This window comes from Petaurus breviceps, unplaced genomic scaffold (assembly GCF_028583685.1).
Source record: "Petaurus breviceps papuanus isolate PSGF00001 unplaced genomic scaffold, PetGlider_PUasm1.0 38, whole genome shotgun sequence".
In the NCBI taxonomy this organism is placed as follows: domain Eukaryota; kingdom Metazoa; phylum Chordata; class Mammalia; order Diprotodontia; family Petauridae; genus Petaurus; species Petaurus breviceps.
Genome location: NW_027186304.1, coordinates 66983523 through 67006235, shown reverse-complemented (window position 1 = coordinate 67006235; position 22713 = coordinate 66983523). Strand labels below are relative to the sequence as shown.

At 39.0% G+C, this 22713-nt stretch overlaps 1 protein-coding gene across 13 annotated transcripts in view; it reads right to left on the bottom strand.

Annotated features, from left to right (window-relative positions):
* Positions 1 to 17726: 17726 nt before the first annotated feature.
* FAM110B (family with sequence similarity 110 member B) overlaps positions 17727 to 22713 on the bottom strand; it is a 214833-nt gene continuing 209846 nt past the window's right edge. For all 13 annotated transcript variants that reach the window (XM_069099977.1, XM_069099978.1, XM_069099975.1 and 10 more), the window contains one exon: positions 17727 to 20700. In XM_069099977.1, the coding sequence (XP_068956078.1) occupies positions 19272 to 20384 (1113 nt within the window). In that variant the 5' untranslated portion in view covers positions 20385 to 20700 and the 3' untranslated portion in view covers positions 17727 to 19271. The remainder of the gene's footprint in view (positions 20701 to 22713) is intronic.

Below are 22713 nucleotides of genomic sequence, written 5' to 3'. Positions count from 1 at the left end.
GCTGATCAGAATGACCACTATCAGGTAACCCCCCTGTTTCATACAATCAGAAACCTTGGAATAGAAGGACAAGAACACACAAGAGTTCTAGAACTGGGATGCGATTTCACTTTATAGATGCAAAAAACCCACAGACATCAAAACAAATCAGATCAGACCTTTTGGGTCTCATTCTGCATAACCTGCATCCTTCCTATTTTCCCAGAATTCTTAAACAGCACTTTCCTCCACATATCCGAGAACCCAGCCGCACTGGTTTACTCGCTGTTCTTCACACGTGGTGCTCCCTCTCTCCTTCTGTATCTTTGCATTGGCTGTCTGTCTGTCATTTCTGGAAGGCATTCATTCCCTTTTCCAACCCACCTCTCAGAATCCCTGACTTCTTTCATGATTCACCTCAAATGCCACATTTTACAGAAAGACTTTCCCATTCTCCCCAGCTACTTCTAGTTCCTTTCCTCTAAATCAGAGGTTCTTAACCTGAGGAATGCAAGGTTGGTTTTGTTTTTACTATTTCTATAGTTGTATTTTGATACAGTTAGTTTCCTTTGTAATCCCATGTACTTTTATTTTTATGCATTTAAAAATATTCTGAGAAGGGGTCTGTCTGTAGGCTTCACCAGATTGCCAAAGGGCTCAATGGGTCACAAAAGGAAAAGAACTTCAGTGCTGAGTTTGCCTTGTGTCTACTCTGTATCTATCTTATGTATTTATTTATGTATATACTTATTTGTCTTCCTATTCAAAAGCAAGGTCCTAGGGAACAGAGACTTTTTAATATTTTTTATATCCTCAAGGCTTAATGTCTGGCATAAAATAAGTGCTTAATAAATAATTTTTTTTAATTTTCAAATTATGTTTATATCCTTTGGCTTTAGCACAGTGCTTTGCATGTAGAAAGTGCTTGATAAAATGTTTTTTTTTTAAATTTCATTAATATCTTCATGGTCTCTGCCTTCAAGGAGTTTTAATCTACTTGAAAAACTAATACATAAAAATGTAAAAAGTTAAATAACACTAACATACGCATTCAATGGACTCAAGACAACCCTGAAGGGGATGACAGAAGGTAATACACTGCTAATTGTAAAAAAAAAAACAATAGAATTGTGCCGAATGTTAATTGTTTTGATGGTTCACAGAGGGAGACACGTTAGGAGCCAGAGAAAACTTTCCAGGAGAGATGAGCTCTGAGCTTGACCTTGAAGGTTGAATTGGATTTGGATAGGCAGAGAGATGGGAGAAAGAAGATCCCAGCTGGTTGAAATAGGGTAAACAAAATACAACTCCTCAAAGTTCCTGAGGGAGTCTCTGCCGGGATTATGGCCAATACTGACATAAGCAATATTTTCCTTTGCCGTTGATTCTTGAGACTTTAGGGTCATTCCAGAGAAACAATATATTTTTCACAGACCAATGACTTCATCCACGTGGAAACTCCCTGTACTAATCCTGAGCTGCCATGGCTAAAAATGTTTCTCACCTGGCAACCACTTTCCTGGAGATGAGTTTTTCCCCAACTGAGCTCAGCTGGTGTTTAAAATGAGAGGCACATAATTGGTCACCAAGTTGTTCTGGAAACCTCTCCAGCTTGGTAGGATTTGTCTGAGCTTTCACTATGACGTCATGACCTTTAGGAAATCAGGGTCACCTCCACACCCTCATAAATGTATTGCAGTTGAAGCTGACTAGAGGTAGAAAAAAATGTACTGATAACTAATTCGCATTATCTATAATAGTCTTATGCTTGATATCTTGAGAAAGAAAAGATGAAAGGACTTCCAGGGACTGGGCAAAGAATTTGTGAGGGCAAGAAATTAAACTTGGATGGGTTCAGGAGACTCTTGTGTGTTCATGTTTCTACAAATTCCTTCGTCAGCTCGGACAGACTGATCTATGAAGCTCTTTAGGCAGCAGCTGGAAGATTCTAGTGTAGAAAGTCAATTTAATACTCTTCCTGGATGCAGAGAACAGCAAAGCTGCCTCTGCTACTTCTTCTGTTGACAGGCATGATCCTGGAAGAACCAGAGAATCATTCATGTCTGTGCCCCTGCTCCAGCTGTTTGCTGGCTAGAAATTGGACTCTGCTCATCACATTCTAAGTGTTACAGCTGATTCTGTGTCTTTTCCCTCCTGTCCCTGGAGGATCCCCTTTAAAAAGTTAACCTTAATTAGTTCAACAGAATTAAACAAATAAAAGTCATAACACAATAAACTCTAGACTACTTATATCTTAATAATATATGTACATATATAAAAACTTGAAAACTAATAACATTTTCATTTTGTGTTTCTGCCCAAGTTTTTTCTTCTGTGTTAACTATCAGACTTTAATGCTGTTCTTATTATTCCTTAATCAGTCACTGCATTGTTGTCTCATTTCTTCTATCCCTTTTGTATCCCTTCACACGTCTTTCTATGTTTCTTTGTATTTTTCATATTCGTCATTCTTAATAAATGATCCAAATAACCAGCATTTATTAGGTGCCTACCATATACTGAGGATACAAACCGCCCCCCCCCCCAAAAACCAAAACAGTCCCTACCCTTGAGGATATTCTGACAAAGGATATGAGATATACACATATAAAACATACCCATTTATACATGTGTGCAAAATACATATAAAATCAATACAGGGTAAATATAGGGGTGGAGTAGGCACTAGTAGCCAGGAGAATGGGAGATGCACTTTGAAAGAAACTAGGAATTTTAAGAGGTGTAGAGGTTTGGGAGTACATTTCAGGAATGGGAAAGAGCCTTCTCTCCTACACTCTTAGCAGTAATCTTACAGTAAGTTTTTTGTCTTTTGCAGGAAATTCTTGAACCACCAATTAATACACCTGGGCTACATCCCTTTTCCATTTGTATAGTTCAGAGTTGGCTCTACTTTTACATTTGTGGGACATTTATTCTCATTCTCTCTTGTAACACTAAGATGCCTAGAAAATCTTTGCATCAAAAGGCAACATAGTCTAGTGGAGAGGGTCCTGAACATGGAGTCTAGAATACCTGCTTTCAAGTCCTGCCTTAGACTTTTACTAGTTGTATGACTCTGGGCGAGTCACTTAACTTATCTGTGGTTCAATTTCCTTATATGTAAAAATAGCCGGTTAAACTTTATGATCTCTAAGTTTCCTTCAAGCTCTAAATCTATAGTGGCATGATTTTGTCCTCTCTATAGCCATCAATTCTTCCTGCTACACACAGTGGAAGGACTAGTGGGCCGAACAGGAACTTAACACCAAATAGAGTTTCTTCTCTTCACTAAACAAGATCCTGGTATCTCTTCATTCCTTATCTGAATGTGCCAAAAGGAAATAGGCAACTCAATCAGGAGGAAAAGTAATAAAATGTGAGTTAGGAGCAAATAAACATTCAGGTAAAACTCATGTTTTTAAAATGCTTTCATTACTAACGTAAGATCAATCCTTGCTATCTGGCTGTGTGTTTAGCATTTCAAACCTGCCTGAATGTTACAGGACTTTAATTTGAAAAAGGACCCACAGGACATGTGTCTGAAATAAATTTCTCCAGAAATTCAACATGTGTAAACTTCCTTCTGTCCCCCACCCCATACATACATGCGCATCCCTCTCATTTCAATGCAGTAAGCACGGAAATCCACTTTGCCAGTTAAACGGGATTTAAGAGGCATCAGGTGGTGAATTAGAAAACTAAAAATAAAAACCATGGGATCCTGAAAGGCCTGATAGTCCTCTATTCAGAAATTCTTTAAACAAAAGCAAAATCAGCAGATGGATGTGAATACTTAAACTCAGAGGAAAGGCTTTTCCCCCCTCAGGGAAATGAATGAATTTTTTGCCAGATGCTTGTAAGCTGATACTCTCTGAGAAACTCATAACATGGATAAACCTTTGTCAAGACCAAGAACTACAATGTTCCTATAGACAGAGACGTTAGCATACATACTCCTCATCTATGTACAAGGCCACTTTTACCACTGGACAAGAGGTAGCATCCAACTCCCAAATGGAGAACTCTTTGAATGAAATAAGGGTTCATCAGGGAAGTGACTGAATTTCATCTTAGACTTTATGTTCTACTAGCAAAGAAAAGAAATTCAGAAGCTAGATTCTCAAAACTGCCTTGGAACTTGATATGGAAGAACGATGATATTAAAACAATTGAAAATGATAATGACAATGATAGCTTTATTATTTATACACCCCTCGAAGACATGCAAAGTGCTTTACATATATTATTTCAATTGATTCTGACAACAATTTTGTGAGATAGAAGTAATTTTCCTCAATTTACAGATGAGGAAACTGAGAATGAGAGAGGTTAAATGATTTGCCCAAGGTAACACAGTTAGTAAGTACCTGAAACAGGATTCAAACTCAACTCTTCTGGATTTCTGCCAGGAACTCAGGAAAATTTCCATCACTAACTTCTCTGATTCTCTATCCATAAGAGAGGCTATTATTAAAATTTTATTTATTTTATTTTTAACATAAAATAAGTATTTTCAGAGCATAGCATAATAATAATGATTTTACATGAATCTGCAAATCTATTATGTACAACTCCTAAATATATAATAAAGGTATCATGTAAATTTCTTTTATTCCTCCCCCCCCAGCCTCCCACCAAGAGATTATTATTAATAATATTTTTGGTCTGGAGTGGTGATTTCATTAGAATAGAACTACCACCATGGAAATTCCCACTATTAGTGTGAATCAGCAGTTTGAAAGGTATTTGGTAGTGTTAGAGAGTTGTCTAGGAGCACCAAGAGTTAAGGTAAGGGATTTGCTTTTGGTGAGGTGGCTAATATCTGTTACAGGCAGGTCTTCCTGATTCTAATGCTGGTCCTCTATCCATTATGCCAATCTGTCTTTGAGTTTGGAGTCGGAACTCTTGGGTTTAAATATTGGTTCTGACATATGCTATCTGTGTAACCCTTTGTGGACAAGTAATTTAATCTACCTGGAATTCATTTTCTTTATATGTAAAATAATAATAATGCTAATTATTACTATTATTAATTATAATAGGTCTATATTTGCATAAAGCTTACTATGTATCAGGCTGTGCTAAGCACTTTACAATTATTATCTCATTTGATCCTCACAGCAACCCTGGGAGGTAAAGTGCTATTATTATTCCCATTTTACAGAAGAGGAAATTGAGGCAAACAGAGTTTGTGACTTGCCCAGGGTCACACAGTAAGTATCTGAGGCCACATTCCTGACCTCAGGTCTAACATTCTATCTACTGTGCCATCTAGCTGTCCTAAAATGAGGGGGGGGGATGGGCTAGATGACCCCCAAGATACCTTCTAACTCTAAGTCTACATAGGTTTGATTCTAGGTAGGAAAACATTTTGTACTTCTTTTACAGATGTGGAAAGTAAGAATCAGTAACATTAATGACTTGTTCTGTGATCACACAGCTGAGGTTATGGCAAGAACTCAAAAATCAGGTCTTCTAGCTCTAATTCCTGTGTTTTTCCCACCACACCCAGACACTAGGAAGCTCTGTTGGGGGAAATTGCTTAGGAACTGGCTGAAAGACCCACACTGATTCACACCTATAAAAACAGTATGACTTGACCCAAGCATTTCAGGAAGTGGTACAAAAAGTTATACCTCCTTCGCTTCCTGCTATTAATTGAACTTTCATGTGTTACCATTTATTAGCTGCTGTCACACTGTTCACTTGGGGGTGATAGTGCATTCATGTATGTCCACTCCTGATTAATGAAATTCCCAGAGTTTAAGGCATTGAATGGTAGAGGTCAAGTCAGTGCTATGCATATTGTTAGGCTGAATTAGAGAGTCCCATTTCAGAACTGCTTTGTTTTTAAGGTAAATTATGTAAATAATTTAGTAGAGTAATATTTGTGAACACTATTTAGCGGTAGATGTTTTCACTTTTTTGGGGGGAAGATTGTGCTTGGAGATACTGACTTTCCATTTTTCTTTGATTTTTTTAAACTTAATTTTTAAAAATTTAATTTTTTTAATTAACAAGTATTTTTTTTTTGCCTTTTTTTTTTTGGAGGGCAATTGGGGTTAAGTAACTTGCCCAATGTTACATGGCTAGTTTTTTGTGTGGGTGTTAACTGTCTGAGGCTGGAACCGAACTCTGGTACTCCTGACTCCGGGCTGGCGTTTACTCACTGAGCCACCTAGCCATCCCTAACAGAAACCTTTTGTAGCAAACATGCACAGTCAAGCAAACAAATTCCTACATTGGTCATCTCTAAAAGTGTGTGCCTCATTCTACCTATTTAGGTCATCACCTCTCTCCCAAGATGGGTAACATTCTTCATCGGTCAGGCATCTTCACTGGTCATCGATTTGATCAGAATCCTTAAGTGTTTCAAAGCTATTTTTAACAATGTTATGGTATGAATTGTTCTCCTGGTCTGCTCATTTCACTTTGCATCAGTTCATACACATCATCCCAGGTTCCTTTATGCAATAGTTTTGCATTACATGCATATGCCCATAGTTTGTTTAGCCATTCTCCAATTGATGGGCACCTTCTTAGTTTCCAGTCCTTAACCATTATCAAAAGGACTGTGGGAAAACAGCAACATTAATGCACTGTGAATTCATGGTGCTATGAACTAGTCTAGTCATTCTGAAGAGCAATTTGAAACTATGTCCCCAAAGTTGTAAATTTTACCACCAACTAAATTGTTGTGCAATTTGAATCAGCAATACTACTACTAGACCTATACCCAAAATAGATCCAAGAAAGAGGAAAATGGCCTCTGTTTCAATGCCCATGTGTTCCTACCTCATCAAACCTTCAACAGTTGTTTTACAAGCACCTACTGTATGAAATGCACTGTGCTAGGCACTACAATCTCTGTTCTCAAAAGCTTTTATTCTGCAGCAAGGGGTAAAGTACAGCAAGGTGAAATGAAATATTCCATTTTTTTAGAACTATATTGCCTTAAACCTGTAGTTTCTTAATTTCTGGTCAATCAGTGTAGCCTGAGAACAGGTATGGGGATTAGAGAGACACATGTTCAAACCTGATTCTACTATTCATTCATGCAGAAACAACATGTATTTCTTCATTCTTAATGACCATTCTACAGAGGATGTTACAATGTTCAGATGACTTCTATGTAGATGAATATGTATAATTTGCTGGTAATTATAAAGTGCATTAAATACATGAAAAGTGTTCAGAACTGGAGATCCTGAAAACGGGGCTCCAGTGGCTACTTTGCAGTTCCTAGTGCTGTGCCCCTGTGGGATTCTGCCTCACTGGGAAGAAGCGCTTATGTGCTAGTCCTTCTCACACCAAGAAGGATGCTCCAAACTTGGGTAGGAGGCAAGTAAGCTTGAGGATTCTCTGTAATCATCCTTAGTCCATTGCTGTGTAGACTGCCTGTGTCAGACTCAGAACACTGCTCCTCGGCTCCTAGGTCAGAGTTTGTGATTCCCCTCCCCCCCCCAACTCACTACCCCTCCTCCTGACCAGTCTGGACTTTAGTACTTTAATCCTACCTGTATCTTTGAACTTCACATCTATTCATGCCTTCCCGGGTCACTGCTTTGACTGTGTCCTCCGACTTGTTCCAAATCTCTTGGCACCAACAAAGTGATGCCTCCTTGGCTATTCCTTCATATTTGGCCAACCAAATCAGACTGACTTTTGCAATGCTGTCTGACTTCACCAGATTTCCATGCATATTTGACCACAATACTCCTGTGGGTCAAGAAACTTCAGTGACGCCCCATCATGTTTACATTAAAATACAAACTTATGTGTTCAGAATTCAAAATCTTTACAGTCTGACTCCAGACTATACACTCTATGCTTCAGTCAAAGTAGTTTGCTTGCTCTTTCTATACTCAATCTTCTTTGCTGAGGCTCTCTCAGATGCCTGGAATGCTCTCTCTCCTCACTCTTTTCTCTTGAAACCCTCGCTCCCTTCAAGGCTTAACTCAAATGCTACCTCCTTCAGGAGACCTCTCCTAATTCCCTAGGTTAGTAACCTCTTTTCAACTTTCTCTATTTTTTTCATATAGCCTAGATTTATCTGAGACCATGTTGTCTCCCTAGTAGAATGTAAAGTCTTTGAAGGCAAGGACTGTCTCACTTTTGGATTTGAATCCACAGCACACAGTGCAGTGCATAGAATGGAAGCAATTAATAAATGTTTGTCAATTGAAAAGATTGATACCCTTTCTATGTGACTGGCCACTTCCTCCTTATGACTTCTCTGTTGACACTGCATTCTCCACCAGGCCTTACCAACTTAATCTGTCCCATCTGTTTCTGCTTTGTCACACAGCTGCCCACAATTCAACCCATTTACCAAAAGGGAAGCATGTAGCTTTGCTTCTTATTCTTGACTCTATCATATGACTCAGTAAGACTCTTCTCTTTTATCTCAATTATCCCAGTCTACAAACTGGAGAGAGGTGGTACCATGGATAGAGCATTAGACTCGGAGTCAGGAATACCTGAGTTGAAATCCTGCTTCACATATTTACTAGCTGTGAAATCCTGGCCAAATCACTTAACCTCTTTCAGCCTCAGTTTCCTTATCTGTAAAATGGGGACACTAACACCTTCCTACCAGAAATGTTGTGAGGATAAAATGAGATAATATTTTCAAAGCACGTTCCAAATTCAAGAACTAGAGAAATGCCAACTTAAAAAAAACCCAACAAAATAAAACAACCTCCAGTTTCCTTTGTTGTATAAAATACTGAGAGATTGGGAAAAGAGTTTACTTCTATTTTTACATGCTATCACCCACTGCCAGTACTGGTAGGTCAGAGCAGGAGGGCATTGTGACTTAGGAATAAAAAGCACTGTGGACAGTCAGAGGGTCATCAGTTAGCTAGTTCTTCCTCTGATTTTCTGACATGAGAATAGAGTTGGCTTACAGCTCCAACAAACTAGCACATCCTATGGTACAGAAATTGATCAAAGGATGCTCTAGTCATGAGACATTTTGCAAATTTTCATTTCTTTCCCAGTGGGATTTTTTTAAAGTAGAAATACATATATTCATTTAGTTCTAGTTCTTGTTATCTGAGCTCCTGACTCCTGTGAGAAACAGGTCAGGAGGAGAACTTGGTTTATTTGCCCTTAGCACCTGTCCTGCTCCAAGCCCTGCCTTGTAGTATTTTCCTGATGAGGAAAACAGCCTGAAGATCATTTTAGACAAAACAATGTTAGCTTTCCTTCTGGCCCCATCCCAATTCTTTGCATGTCACAAAGTTTAGTGAAATGTATGTTTGATTCAGAGACAATGTACCTGTGTTCATATCCCAGCTATGCTACTTATGCCCTGTGTGATCTTGGGCACATCACTTAACCTCACGGGGCATCAGTTTTCTCATCTGTAAAATGAGAAGGTTGGATTATATGACCTATCCATATTTTACCTGTTTTTGTAACTGTCTTCCCATTCACCTACTATTAATCCCATGTTCATTGGTGTCTAATTTTCACCTAACATTTTTGGGAATGAATTTTCTAATCAAGGAATGCCAAGAGTTTCAAGTCTGATAAACCCAAATGCATGGCTTTCAGTGACCTGGAAGAATGAACACAAGTATTAAATGGCATCATATTTTGAAATTAATGAAGGGAGTTCCCTTCCCTCCATCTTGTAGGAATGATCCCCACTTAATTATTACTGATGAGATTAGGTTTTTAAAAAGCATATACTTTTTATTTTAAAGAAGAAATTACTCTCTAGGAAAACTTTATTAATGTCTTATCCTACAAAGAAATAGGAAGAGGCAAGAGGGATAGGACTTAACATATCAGTACAGTCACCTTAATCGCATATTTAGAATCCTAGTCTCCAAAGTAGAGGACCAAGGCCAGATCCTAGGGATTGTGTGATCAACCAATCAGAAAGAGTAGGAAGATAGGGCACATTTTCATCCTTCCCACAATAGCCAATCATAGGGTTTGTCTCCAACATAGTCATACGACAATTATCCACCATGTTCTTCTATTCTGTCTTTTTCCTCCTCTTTGTAAGCTCCAAACTCCCTTCCTTTTGATCTGGACAAGGGCATTGGCTGCAGAGGGCAATTATGATCTAACCATTTCATAGACATTTATTGGAGCAGAGTAGGTGTCTCTGGGAGAATACTTTTCTATACCTCAGCACACCAACTAGTCTCAGGCAGATGACATCTGCCCCTGCCCCTTTTTATTTTGGGTAAAACAGTGAGAAATTCAGATGAAGCAAACATGGATGGGTTATGATATTCATCCCTGATTATTATATCATTACAAGATCTTTCTTCTTTTTTTCTTCTTTTTCTTTTTTCCTTTCTTCTTCCAAACTTCTCTGTTATTGTTGAAGGCACCTTTATCCTTCCCTTTACTCAAGATTAAAACTTTGGTGTCATTTTTTACTTTTCATTCTACATCATTTTCTTTCCCCTTCCCCATGGTCAATCTGTTGCCAAATCTTATAACTTTTATCTTTTCTTCTTTTGCCCAAACTATAAGTACCCTATTCAGTTTTTATGCCTTATTTCTCTCTTTTCCAATCCATTCTCTCAGCTGCCAAAGTGATTTTCCTGAAGTGTAGTTCTGATTATGTCATTCCACTACTCAAAAAGGTTCAGTGACTCCCTATTTTGACTATTGCATTGGATGTTATTTCATCATCTCATAATTTTTTAAATTCTGTTTTTATTGTTTGTACAACATGCATGATTATTGCAGCTATCAATGCATATAATTTTTAAATAAGCAAATATGCATATATTGGGGATACAGTCTCAAATTTTTACTGATGAGGGCAAGCTAAAGAAATGTTTGGAGACTCATGATTTAGATAAGGAAGAAAAGGCAAAGAAGAAAAAGAACTAATAAATATCCTAGAAGCTTTCTTTACCATGAAAACCATTAAATTTGGATCTTTCTAATTCTCCTGTCCCTCAGTTTAGGGTCTGGTTTTATATTATGTCTTTATGGATGTATGGCATGTCTTCAATTATATGTACTACTAGACAGAGGAAAAAAAGATATAGATCAGAGGAGTAATATAATAGCATTGGCCCACTGTTAATTAAACTAGAAAAATCTGATTCTTTTTGAGGTAAAGTAAGATTTTCTTTGACTCTAACCTTATATGACTATTTCAAAAAATTACAGCTATCCATCAAATTTCACTTTTTGTTGGACATGTAAAGAACACAGTGCTTTGATTAAATAGTACCCTTTCTTCTCCACCCTCCCTCCCTCCCTTCCTGCCCAGAGCTCAAATAAATACTCCTTTACCTTCTCACAGAGCATTGACATGATTAGTCAACTATGATAGTAATTTGAAAAGCAAATTGACATTTGGCCTCTTTCTAGGTTACAAGAGCAGAAGTAGTATGCTTATATGTCCAACACATTCGTAGTTTTCTTGGCTGGGACAATAATTTGTGTACTTCCTAAAGGATGTTAGGAAAGAGTAAAATAAACACAGATAAGAACCTAGATTAATTATATATATATATATATATATATAACATTAATATAGGTTAATTTTAAAATTAATCTATACTTGACTGAAAGCAGATCTCATTTTGTCGGTTTCTGGATTTCCATTTGGAACATGAAGATAATATGTTGGTTTCCTTTGAAGAATATCTTTCTCACTTGCTCCAATCATTAGGATAGGGTTCCTCTAAGAAAATAGTCCCTTAGCAAAACTTGATCTAAGATAAATTGTCCACAAGTTAAAATACTATAGGATCTGTCACTATTCATGCTTTTCATCTAAGGGTTTAGTGTATTTGGTCACCATCATGGCATTTATACCTTCCAAATGGATGGACATAATTATGGACTTAGATGTAGCAAGTCTAATCAACCCTCAAGTATTATCATTCTCACAATAATGCTTAGGACATGTGGAATGATGTAGAAAAGGCAGACAGAGGCATCTGTGTAGTGTAGTAGATGGATAGTTAGAAGCAGAATTAGGAAAATGAGTTCAAATCCAGCCTCAGACACTTACTATCTGTGTGACCTTAGGTAAGTCACTTAACTTCTGTCTGCCTCAATTCCCTCTGCTGTAAAAAGGAGATAAAAATAGCACCTATCCCTCAAGGTTGTTGTGAAGATAAAATGAAATAAAATTTGTAAAGCATTTTATAAACCTTGAAGTAACATATAAATACTAGTTATTATTACTAAGTCATTGGTCTGATTTTTTCACAAGGTGCAGTGGACGGAATTAGATTTTCTTTCTCTTTGTATTATGGTGAAATTTGGCATAAAAATTTAGGCTGGTATTCTTCATGCTAGAAACTGGGGAAGAATGGTTTCAAGAGTTCAAGGACATATCTGCCTTATTCTTCCTTTAAGCAGCCCCTTAACCCACTATGTCCCAAACTGAGCATATGTGAACTGAGAATATTGGAAAAGCACCTGTTTTTTTAAGGTGGTTTGTCTTGTGTCACATAGTTGAACAGGTATGGCAGAAAGGAAACTATGGAGGCATAATATTAGCACTAGAGATGGCTGGCTTTGGCTCGGCTGTCTGGTACATTATCATGAGCAAGCCAGTGTTGGGGATATGCTGTAGTGTCTATTCACAAACACCATGAGGCAGCTGATGGCACAGTAGAAAGAGTGCAGGAAGACCTGAGTCCAAATGTGGCCTCAGATACATACTAGCTGTATGATCCTGGGTCAGTCACTTATCTTCTGCTTGCTAGTTTCCTCACTGATCAACTAGGAAAAATAATAGTACCAACGTCCTAGGGCTGTGTAAGGACTAAACGAAATAGTGGTAAAGCACTTCCTACCATGCCTGGCATATAGAAAGTGCTATGTGAATGTTAGCAATCATCCTCATCATCATCTTTTTATTGCCCTTTGGCTCAGTGGCACATTTTATGCTTCTGAGAGTGTGCTGTTCCATGATTCCAAGCCATATACCATCACTAGGAATACTGGTGGTAAAAAGGGATTTTGCAGTAGAATTAATGAAAATGCAGTGAGAGCCCTAATACCTTTTCAATTCTGGGTCCAGTTTACTCTTCACAACTGTAATGTTAATGGAATAGAAAGATCTTCGCCACCTACTAATAGACCTATGTGACCAGCTTTGAACTCTGGCCCAGCTCACAGCTGAGTCACATGGAGGCTGAGTGGGGGGTGCTCGCCCAAAGGAATTTTAACTGAAATGGAATGGTGGGGGAGAGAGACAGTGCATTGTGTGAGAGGCAGAGCAGGGAGTGAGAGCCACACCGGGCACAGAGAGAGAAGCAGCTTGAGTGAGTCGGGGGATGAACTAGTCTAATGAAACTTGTTTCCAGGAAGGCCTAACAAATAAGAATGCCTAAGATGTCAGGTGCTCCCTGGAGTGATGGCGATCAATACCTTGCTAAATATTACCTTCTGGTATTATAATCTATATAAATACTTTGGTTTTGCATTTAAGGCAGAGAGTTTATTATATTTTGTGAATTTACCCTGGAAATACATCTGAATAGTCATAGCAGCTGCTATGGGTATTGCATTGATGTTACAACAATCATACCTAACATATTTATCACTTGAAGTAACTGGGAATGGGTAGCCTAGAGAAGAAATTTCAGGTGTGGAGATGGGGGAGGAGGGAAGGGGAACATTATTTGTCTTCAAGTATGAAGGCTGTAAGAAAGATTTGATTTGTTCTGTTTGGTCCCAGAGGACAGAACAAGGGGTGGAAGATGCAAATTGTGTTTGCTGTCAGGAAAAAACTTAACAATTCAGTTATCCAAGAGTGGAATGGATTGCTTTCAGGAGTGGTGGGTTCCCTCTCCCTGGAGGGCTTCAAACAGAAGTTGATCACTTATCAAATACATTAGAGTAGGCATTTTCTTCATGTCTGACCTGAACTAGATGGCCCCTGAAGATCTTGTGAACTCTGAAACTCCAAGATACTTTTATTAATGGGCCTCAATCAGCTGCCAGTCCAACTTCAAATTAATATTTAGGCAATATATGGTACAGGGAGTCATATAAGGAAAATATAAGGAGACAGCATTTAGTAGCAGTCTAAGTATTTGTTGAATTAATAATTGCATGCAAATTTCTTTTTATTTCAAAGGAAAAGAGTCTGGCATCTTCAAAGCAATCATGAGATCATCATTCTTTTGGTGATTGACTGTAAGTAAACAAAGCTGACTCAGTTCTCTCTCCCGTGTTCCATTAAGCACTTTGTTTCTTACTGAATAAGGACACTTCCACCAAATATGCATGCCCTTTATGGATGGAAAAAAATACTGCAGTAAAATGTGATGAAGTGATCCTGATTGGCTGTATTGTCAAAATGCACCCTGATTCCTGAATTCCTGCCAAACATATTTGCCTTCACCGTGTTATCCTCGAAGTGTCCTTGATCAATGAGATGAGATACATCTTTTAAATTGCAGCCTACTCAATTGCCTCATCTCTTTGAACTCGGTGGGATGGATTGATCATGATTCAGCAGCTCCAAACATGTGCCCCTTTATTTCCTAAGGAGATTATTATCTGCAAATTAACCGAAACGATTAGTTTCTGATTGGCTGCTACCCATTGCTCATGCAGATAGATATTCAAGATGGCATTTGATCCTTGCTTGGAAAATTCAAATGACAGGCAGCAGGTAAGGAGTTTAAAAACAACTCAAAGACCTGCTCCATTAAAAAAACAAAACAACCTCCCCCCCCCCCAAAAAAAAAAACAAACCAAATGCTTGGAGACTCTGTGTCTAAGTTGAGAGTGCCATTAGGCACTGGCCTATCAGATGTTGATGTGAGTGGTTCTACTGGGGTTTATTGGTGGTTGGAAATTCAGTCAATCTCAATAGGACCATGCCAACACCATCATGCCTGCTATACATTAATAGAAACTTATGTCCTGAATTTTTTTTTGCTTTTTTTGGAGGGCAATTTGGGGTTAAATGATTTGCCCAAGGTCACTTGGCTACTTTTTGTGTTAAGTGTCTGAGGCCGAATTTGAACTCAGGTCCTCCTGACTCCAGGACCAGTGTTCTATTCACTGAACCACCTAGCTGCCCCCAGTGTGCTGAATTTTTAATATGACTATCCTACACAGGATAGTGGGGGGGGCATTGTGGCACAGTGGGATAATTTTGGAAGCCTGGAATATGGGTAAGTCATTTCATGTTAGGCCATTTCATATCTCATCCCACATAGCTCTCTATATTGAGTTACAGAGGAACTGTTGATTTGCTTTGGTAGAGGGAGTGTCCATATCGGGAGTTCTCTACACCAGTGAAATCACAGGTTTGGCTCAAAAATTCTTAGGGTAAAAAAAAAATCACTAACAACTACCACTATCTTCCATTCATGTGTTATAATTGTAAGGAATCCTAGAAATTAATCAGTTCCCTCAAGGAGAATGTAAGTCCATTGAAATAGGGACTATTACCCATTTTTCTTTGTAAACACAGTTCCTAGTGCAATGCCTGGCACATAATAGGCATTTAAATTTTTGTTCAATTGAATTGACTCAAGGCTTGAAAAAGTCACAACTGTACTCAACTTGTTTGCCTAGGGTTTATTCATGGATGTTTGCAAAAATGGTTTCCAAATTGTTCTTCATAGGTCTGAGAATTTAATGATAAGCGTTCCAAATGTATAATATTTCTATGAACAGACTACCAAATGCCCCTCAAGAACTAAAATGAAATCAGGATGAACCCCTCCAAAATGTCCCCATCTACACAAAGAGGGCAATGCAAAGTTTCCTTCCCGTGGCCTTCTAGGGATCTGGTCTGAATACAACTTGCTTGTGCTTTTGAGGGAAGAAATAAGCATTTATTAAATTTATTAAGTGGCTACTATGGGCTGGGAACATAATGCTTTACCAATATCTCATTTAGTCCTCTCAACAATCCTGGGGGCAGGTGTTAGTATGATCTCCATTTTACAGATGAGGAACCCAAGCCAGAGATTAAATGAGTTTCCCCGGGTCATACTGCTAGAAAGTATGTTAATCTGAACTCAGGTCTTTCTGACTCTAGGCCCAATCACTTACCTACTTCTGAGAAAAAGGCCACTACAAAACACATCTTATGGCCTCAAAGTACTACTTGCCAAAAGGCAGCATGTTGCATGGGGAAGAAGGACTTGCAGTCAGGAATATAAGGGTTTGAATTCGGTCTCAGACAATTGCTTGACCTCTCAGCCTCAGTTTCCTCATTTATAAAATTGGGATAATATGACCTGTAATATATACCTCATAGTTTTGTTTTTTTTTTTTAAGATTGAACAAGATATGGGGTGGCTAGGTGGTTCAGTGAATAGAGCACCAACCCTGGAGTCAGGACCTGAGTTCAAATCCGGCCTCAGACACTTAACACAAAACTAGCCACATGACCTTGGGCAAGTCACTTAACCCCAATTGCCTTGCCTTCCCCCCTCCAAAAAGCAAAAAAAAAAAGAGGTTGAACAAGATAATTTATGTAAAGTACTCTATGAGGTGTCAGTTATTATTAATGTTCTTATCTAGATGCATACTTTTAGAGATCTGTTGCCCTCTGAAAAAGTAAAAAAAAATGTTGGCTAAAACTTAATCTAGGTTAACAGAGAAAAAAATTTAGAAATTATTTTGGGTGTTTCTTTATCTATAAAATGAGGGGGTTGGACTAGACAGCCTCTATGGACCCTTTCAGCTTTCTACCATGTTATGAACAACATTTTTTAAAAAGTCCTTTCATCAGTCCTATTTCAAATCCAAGTAGGACTAAATAGAAAAAAATAGCTTATAGAAAAGTTTAAATTGAATATAGGGATCCAAACACTATTTACATTCATCTGTCCCCATTTTTAGAAGGGTGGAGAATGAAAAGGAACTACAGGTTTATGAGCAATGATACATGGGAGTCCTGTATTTCCGTTGGTTTCTGAAAAAGTCTATGAAAGAAGTGTAATTACCAATGGGCCTATACCATAATATTTACTTTTCCAATTATGCTCATCAAATTAGAAAGAGCACTCAATTTTTAGTAAGAGGACTGGGATTCAAATTCTGCCTTAGACACTTTGTGCAAGTTTTATACTCTCTGGGCATCAGTTTTCTCAGGACTAGAGGGACTTTAAAGTCCCTTCCAGCTATAAATCTCAGATTATAAACTTCCTTTTTTATGAGTCATAGGGTATAGAGATGGGGAGGATTTCATTTGTAAACAAAGCATTGAGAGCATCATATTTTTTAAAAATACCTATGCAACAAATAAAGGTCCATGTCTACTGTCCTATTTCCCCCTGACTCAGGAGTGGCTGGGTCCAATGACGTTAGAAAGAATAATACCAAAGGGAACTGAAATCTCTCCTAAAATGGAAATGTGAAAACTGCGGATAATTTCAGTGTTAACAGTGTTAGATTTCTTCAAATAAAAATGAAATAATGCCTTCCCTGCAAAAAACATCTAAATATTTACTACTGAAGAGTCATGTGAAAGATTTGAAAGAGATGTCAGAAATAGAGGCTCAAGACAAGAAAAAACCCAATCCTGTCAGGTAAGTGTGAAATAAGCAAAGAAGTAAGGAGTTATTTTGGGAGTCTGGATGACACTCTTCTAGACCGGAAGGAAGATGTTGCTATAGCTACAATTAAAAGCGCTGATGCTCAGAATAATGGGAATAATTTGGTGGCAACTCACCACAGCAGAGTTCAATCCAGACTTCTTCCAATAACTATGGCTCCTAAAGATATCGTAGGGGTGGGAGGTGAAGGGATAAAGAGAAGACACCACCAAGAATGGCTGCACCAGGAGCAATTTATTAGCATAACACTTTTTTTTTAAGATTTCATAACAACTGAAGTATGTACAAAGTCTTACAGCATTTACACCGTAAAAAAGTTTCTGATTAGCTGATGAAGTATATAAGGTAGGGATGCGACGTACTTCGAAGTATGAATATGATAATGATGAAGCAGGCCACTGTACTTTCAACTTTTTTGCTACCACACCACAACTGTCTGCTGAATGACAGTTCATTAAGTCATCAGGAAGACATAGAATGTCTTTGAGAGGGGATTGGGGGTGGGGAAATAACAGGTCGATGTTGCACTAACAACCATAAGGAGAAGGGAAAAGAAAAAGAAAAACTACACACCGTTGTGTTTCTACAGTTTGCTAGAGCTGTAACGGACGTTCACAGCCTGAGATAGAACATATGCAAGACAACAGAATCACGCCTTTTCAGATACAGTTCAGTTACTGAATAGCTTTACTTTTGAATAGGAGGCTTTATGTGAATATGGCTGTGTGTTCCAATTTTTTTGTTCATGAACTCTTCGGATAGGTCTAACCCCACAAGCCCACCTTTCCCCTCAAAAAAAAAAAAAGAAAAGATGGAATGATGTATTTGATAATTTTTTTAAGGGAGAAAAAGAAGGCATTTAGTATCAGCTTTAGGGTCCAGCCATTCCTGTCAAAAGTTTAAGACTGGGAATCTTTGAATGATCAACAAAACATTGCTCCACCCCTTTGTTCCCCCACATCAAATATCCTTCTAACCACTACTTCCCAACTTTTTCCACCTGCCAGTGTACAGGCTCATTTTTCCTTGGGATCAGGCTATGTAGACCCAGAGGTATTTCTATACTGACTCAAGTGCAAGGCTGGGCTAAATTATTTCTCTTAAAAGAAATGCTGAATGGCTTGTGCCTCCAGAGTATAGCTTCAGGATGTGGCATGAAAATTTCGGGCAGAAATTGATAAGTATTTTATTTTCCATCCTATTTCTTCAGAAATTTAGATCCCTTCAACCTTGCTTAGGCCAATGCATCATTTTTGATATGAAATCCACTTTACCTCCCTATTCTTACTCTTTCACTTGTAGGCTAAGTGGGCATTATTTTAAAAAAAAAATACTTAAAAAAAAAGATTCCATTCCCAACTCAAAAGCCAGTAATATAGGTTGACAAATTTTAATTAAGACACATAAAGGTGGGCTATAAAAACACAACAACTACATAAATATTGAAGAAGTCATTATGCCATTTTCATGTAAACAGTTCTGATTAGAATGAAGCCCTAACTAGATTCTGGTCTTAAACTTTTGGCAGATAACATGTATGCTCAGCCAGGTTCTGTGGTTATTGTTCAAGTGGAAGCCGGGTCAGTTCACATGTTGACAGGCATGCAACTTGAAAACATTGCACAACAGGCAACACAAAGAGATTGGAGAAGTTTACGAAACTTCAAGTAGACTTCACAACCCTTCACAACTGACTATTCACAGACAAAGATATGGTCCTTCCTCATCTTACTATGGGGAGTTTTCCTCCCCCTTCTCTCACACATGAGATACTTTTTGTGATTCTCTTGCTTGCTTGATGCTATATAACCACTTGATGATTCGGGCATTTCTCTCAATTGCAGAAATGCCATATGGCACACGGTCATTGGCACTGTCATCATTTCTAAGGTCGCTGTTGCTGTCCTGAGACTGTTCACAGTCTGAGCTGATCATGCTTGCACTGCGAAAGTTGAGGGATATTATATCGGAGTTAGCCCTTGCAAAGTTTTCCATCCCAAGGTTTTCAAGCTCTTCGGGATCCAAGCCACAGTAGTTAAAGAATCTTTCCACATCGGCATCCACACGAAAGTATCTGTCACTTAAGTCTGATTTGGACCGCTGCAGGGAGGGTCTCCGGCTGACGCCACAAGTGGATTCTACTGTGTCGATTTCGGGAGATTTCATTGTCGCAATGGCAGCAACCTTCGGTTTGGGGGGCAGCGGGGGAGCTGAACTACTGCAAGGTATTGCTTTTAAAGGTTTCACGCTGGTCACTTTCCGAATGTCCGATGAACTATGGGAAACATGCAGGAAGGACTCTGCTGAGTGTTCAAGCAGCCTTCTGCTAACATTTGAGTTGCTCTCCTGGGGGCTGCTGCGGCCTTGGGTGGGGTAAACCTTTAGGGATTCTGCAAATGAATGTCGATTGAGTTCTGCTGAATCTGATCTGTGGGGTGGCCAGTTTCTGGCGCTGTGTTTGTGACCTGACCCTGAGCTGGAGCCTTCAGAGCTATTAATAATGTTTTTCAGTATCTCAAGTTTTAAGTTCTCCCTTTGCACACCACTCTCAGTCTTTGCATTGTTGTTAAACACTTTCAGAGTAGGGCTGCCCAGGGCTCGCTTTGCAGCAGGGCAGACAGGCGGCTTTGCAAGCACAGCTGGCTTCACAGGCTCCTGTTTGGCATTGATGACCTCTTGGCTCTTGACGTATTTTGCTTTATCAGCTTCTAGTCTTTCCACTGCACTAAGTCTTTTGGGATTAGGCTCAGCTTGCCTGCGAAAATAGTCTGGTCCTTTGTTCAAGATGCGGAGTGGGACCGCCGATGTGAACGTAACGGCCGGACTGACAGGTTTCACCATGCTACCTGTCTCTAGTGTCCCTGTAGGCATGTTGGGTGGTCTTTCCCCTGCAGCCGTTTTGGACTCTCTTCTGGGCTCTTCTGAACGGACTTTGTAGAAACATATACATTAAGCACAAGGAATAGTGGATGAATCTTTGGAATCTGAGCGTTAGCAGTACCTCATCTCACAGAGTTCATTAAATGCTACTGTGTTTTCTCTCCTCCCTTTCTTTAAAAGCAGGCTTGTGTGCAAAGGGCCACTAGACACAAGTCCGTTTAAATCTGCTCTGCTGATTCCTTTCTTCTCACTAAAAGATGTGGGAGTCTCTTTTCCGTGGTCTTTGTGCTCAACAACAGGCAGGGATCTGAAAAACAAAATAACCAACCACGGGTTAGGATCAGTGTGTGACATCACAGCTACAGCAACAGAGAAACTCTGTAGACTCCTTTAGTCCCTGGCTGAATTACAGCCCCGGGCAGTGCAGACAAAGCAGGCTGTCTCATGGTTGGCACTCATACCATCACACCTTTGAATAGCGTGCATCAGTTACAAATAATGCAAAACTCAGGATAATGGATGAATGCACATATGCATCTGATATTAATCAATTCTACCTAGGCAGGCTGAAGGAAAGAGCAGCTCAATCAAAAGTGAGCAACTATTCCAGCGTTTCTCCAGAAGTGAGGAGCCTCCTCTGGGCTCTGCTGAATAAAGATGCTGTGTAGAAACATGGGCATTGGAGCCCAAGTGCTCCATAACTTTCTAAATGCCACTCTGTTTCTGGGAGAAATCTTACTGTGGTCTGGATTTCACTTTTCATTGTAAATCCATTCTTTTCCAGTGGAAAGAAAGATCCCTCTCATTGATCACTACCAATTTCTGAATCATAGAGGAAGTAATCATTCCTTTTCAAGTCTCTCAAAAGCAGAAAGAATGGGTCAGGAGTTGAGAAAGGAGGAAAAGATAGATGGCATTAAAGTCTTTCCTTGTTATCCACACACATCCGCTGTAAGACATTCTATCTCAGCTCTGGGCATTTCCTTTGGCTGTTCCCCATCCCTGGAATACTCTGACTCCTGACTTTCTTCAAGCCCCAGCTAGAATCTCATCTCCTAGAGGAAGCCTTTCCCAACCCCTTTTAATTCTAGTGCTTGCTTTCTTTTAATTTTTTCCCCCCTATTTATGCCAAAGAGAGCTTGTTTGCACATATTTATTTGCTTGTTGTCTCACAATTAGGTTGTGAGTTCCTTGAAGGCAGAGACTCTTTGTCTCTTCTTGTATCCCCAGCACTCTTAGTACAGTGCCTGTCACACAGCAGGCACTTAGTAATAGTAGCAGTAGAAAACAGTAAATTAGTAGTGAAAGAAACTGTAATAGTAGAAGTACAGTGCCTTTCACATAGTAGGCACTTTCACATAAATGTGAGAGGCAACATTTAGGATAGAGAACTGGCCCTGGAGTCTGGAAGACCCAGATTCAAATTCTGTCTCTGATACACAGTGGTGGTATGACGTTAAACTTTCCATAGCCAACAGAAATATCTAAATATAGGAGTTGGTAAAATATAAATAGTAGTGGGGGAAAATTTTACAGGAAATTCCGTAAAGTAATGAAATCAATCAATCAAGAAACGTTTATTAAGCTCCTACTATTTCCCAGGCACTGAAGCTAAATTCTGGGAGTAGAAAAACAAAATAAGGATAGTTCCTGCCCTCAAGAAGCTTACAAGTAAGAACATAATTTCAATACTCTTTCTCTGTGGGGTTTTTAGATTTGCAATGAAACCATCTGTCCAAACCCCTTCACTTGCCTAATATAAAACCAATCTTTCCCCTTGTAAACACAAGACTATAAAGCATACTGTTAAGATTTAGGCTCTCAAATAATACAAGCTTTTCTTTAAATATTATTTGGACAAGAAATCTAGGCTGATTTAAATGTCAGATATAAGGAGAAACATTTTCTTACTTGGAACAATTGCAAAAATTTGACTAAAGCTTTCCTTATTAAAAGAGTCTGACTTCTTACTCCCTTGGTCCTTCCCTTGGCACCTTGAGCCTTCTCACTCTGGAACATCCCTCTTCCATGAGGCCCCCCTTCTCCTCTTTGTGAGTTCCTTTGGGGGCTTCTGTATTGGGGATGATCTTGGTGGGCCGTGGCTCATTCCTCTCCCAGCTGAGCTTCTGACTCTATGGACTTTACCACTGGCAGCTTCAGCTCCTGGCCTGCAGAAGGTACCTGTGTGGGTACCTTCGTACCCTCTGCCTCTCCCCCTTCAGCTTCAGTACTGTCTTTCTTCATTAGAATATAAGCCCTCTGAAGACAAGGATTGTCTTTCTTGTTGCTTGTATTTGTATCCCCCTTGCTTAATACAGTT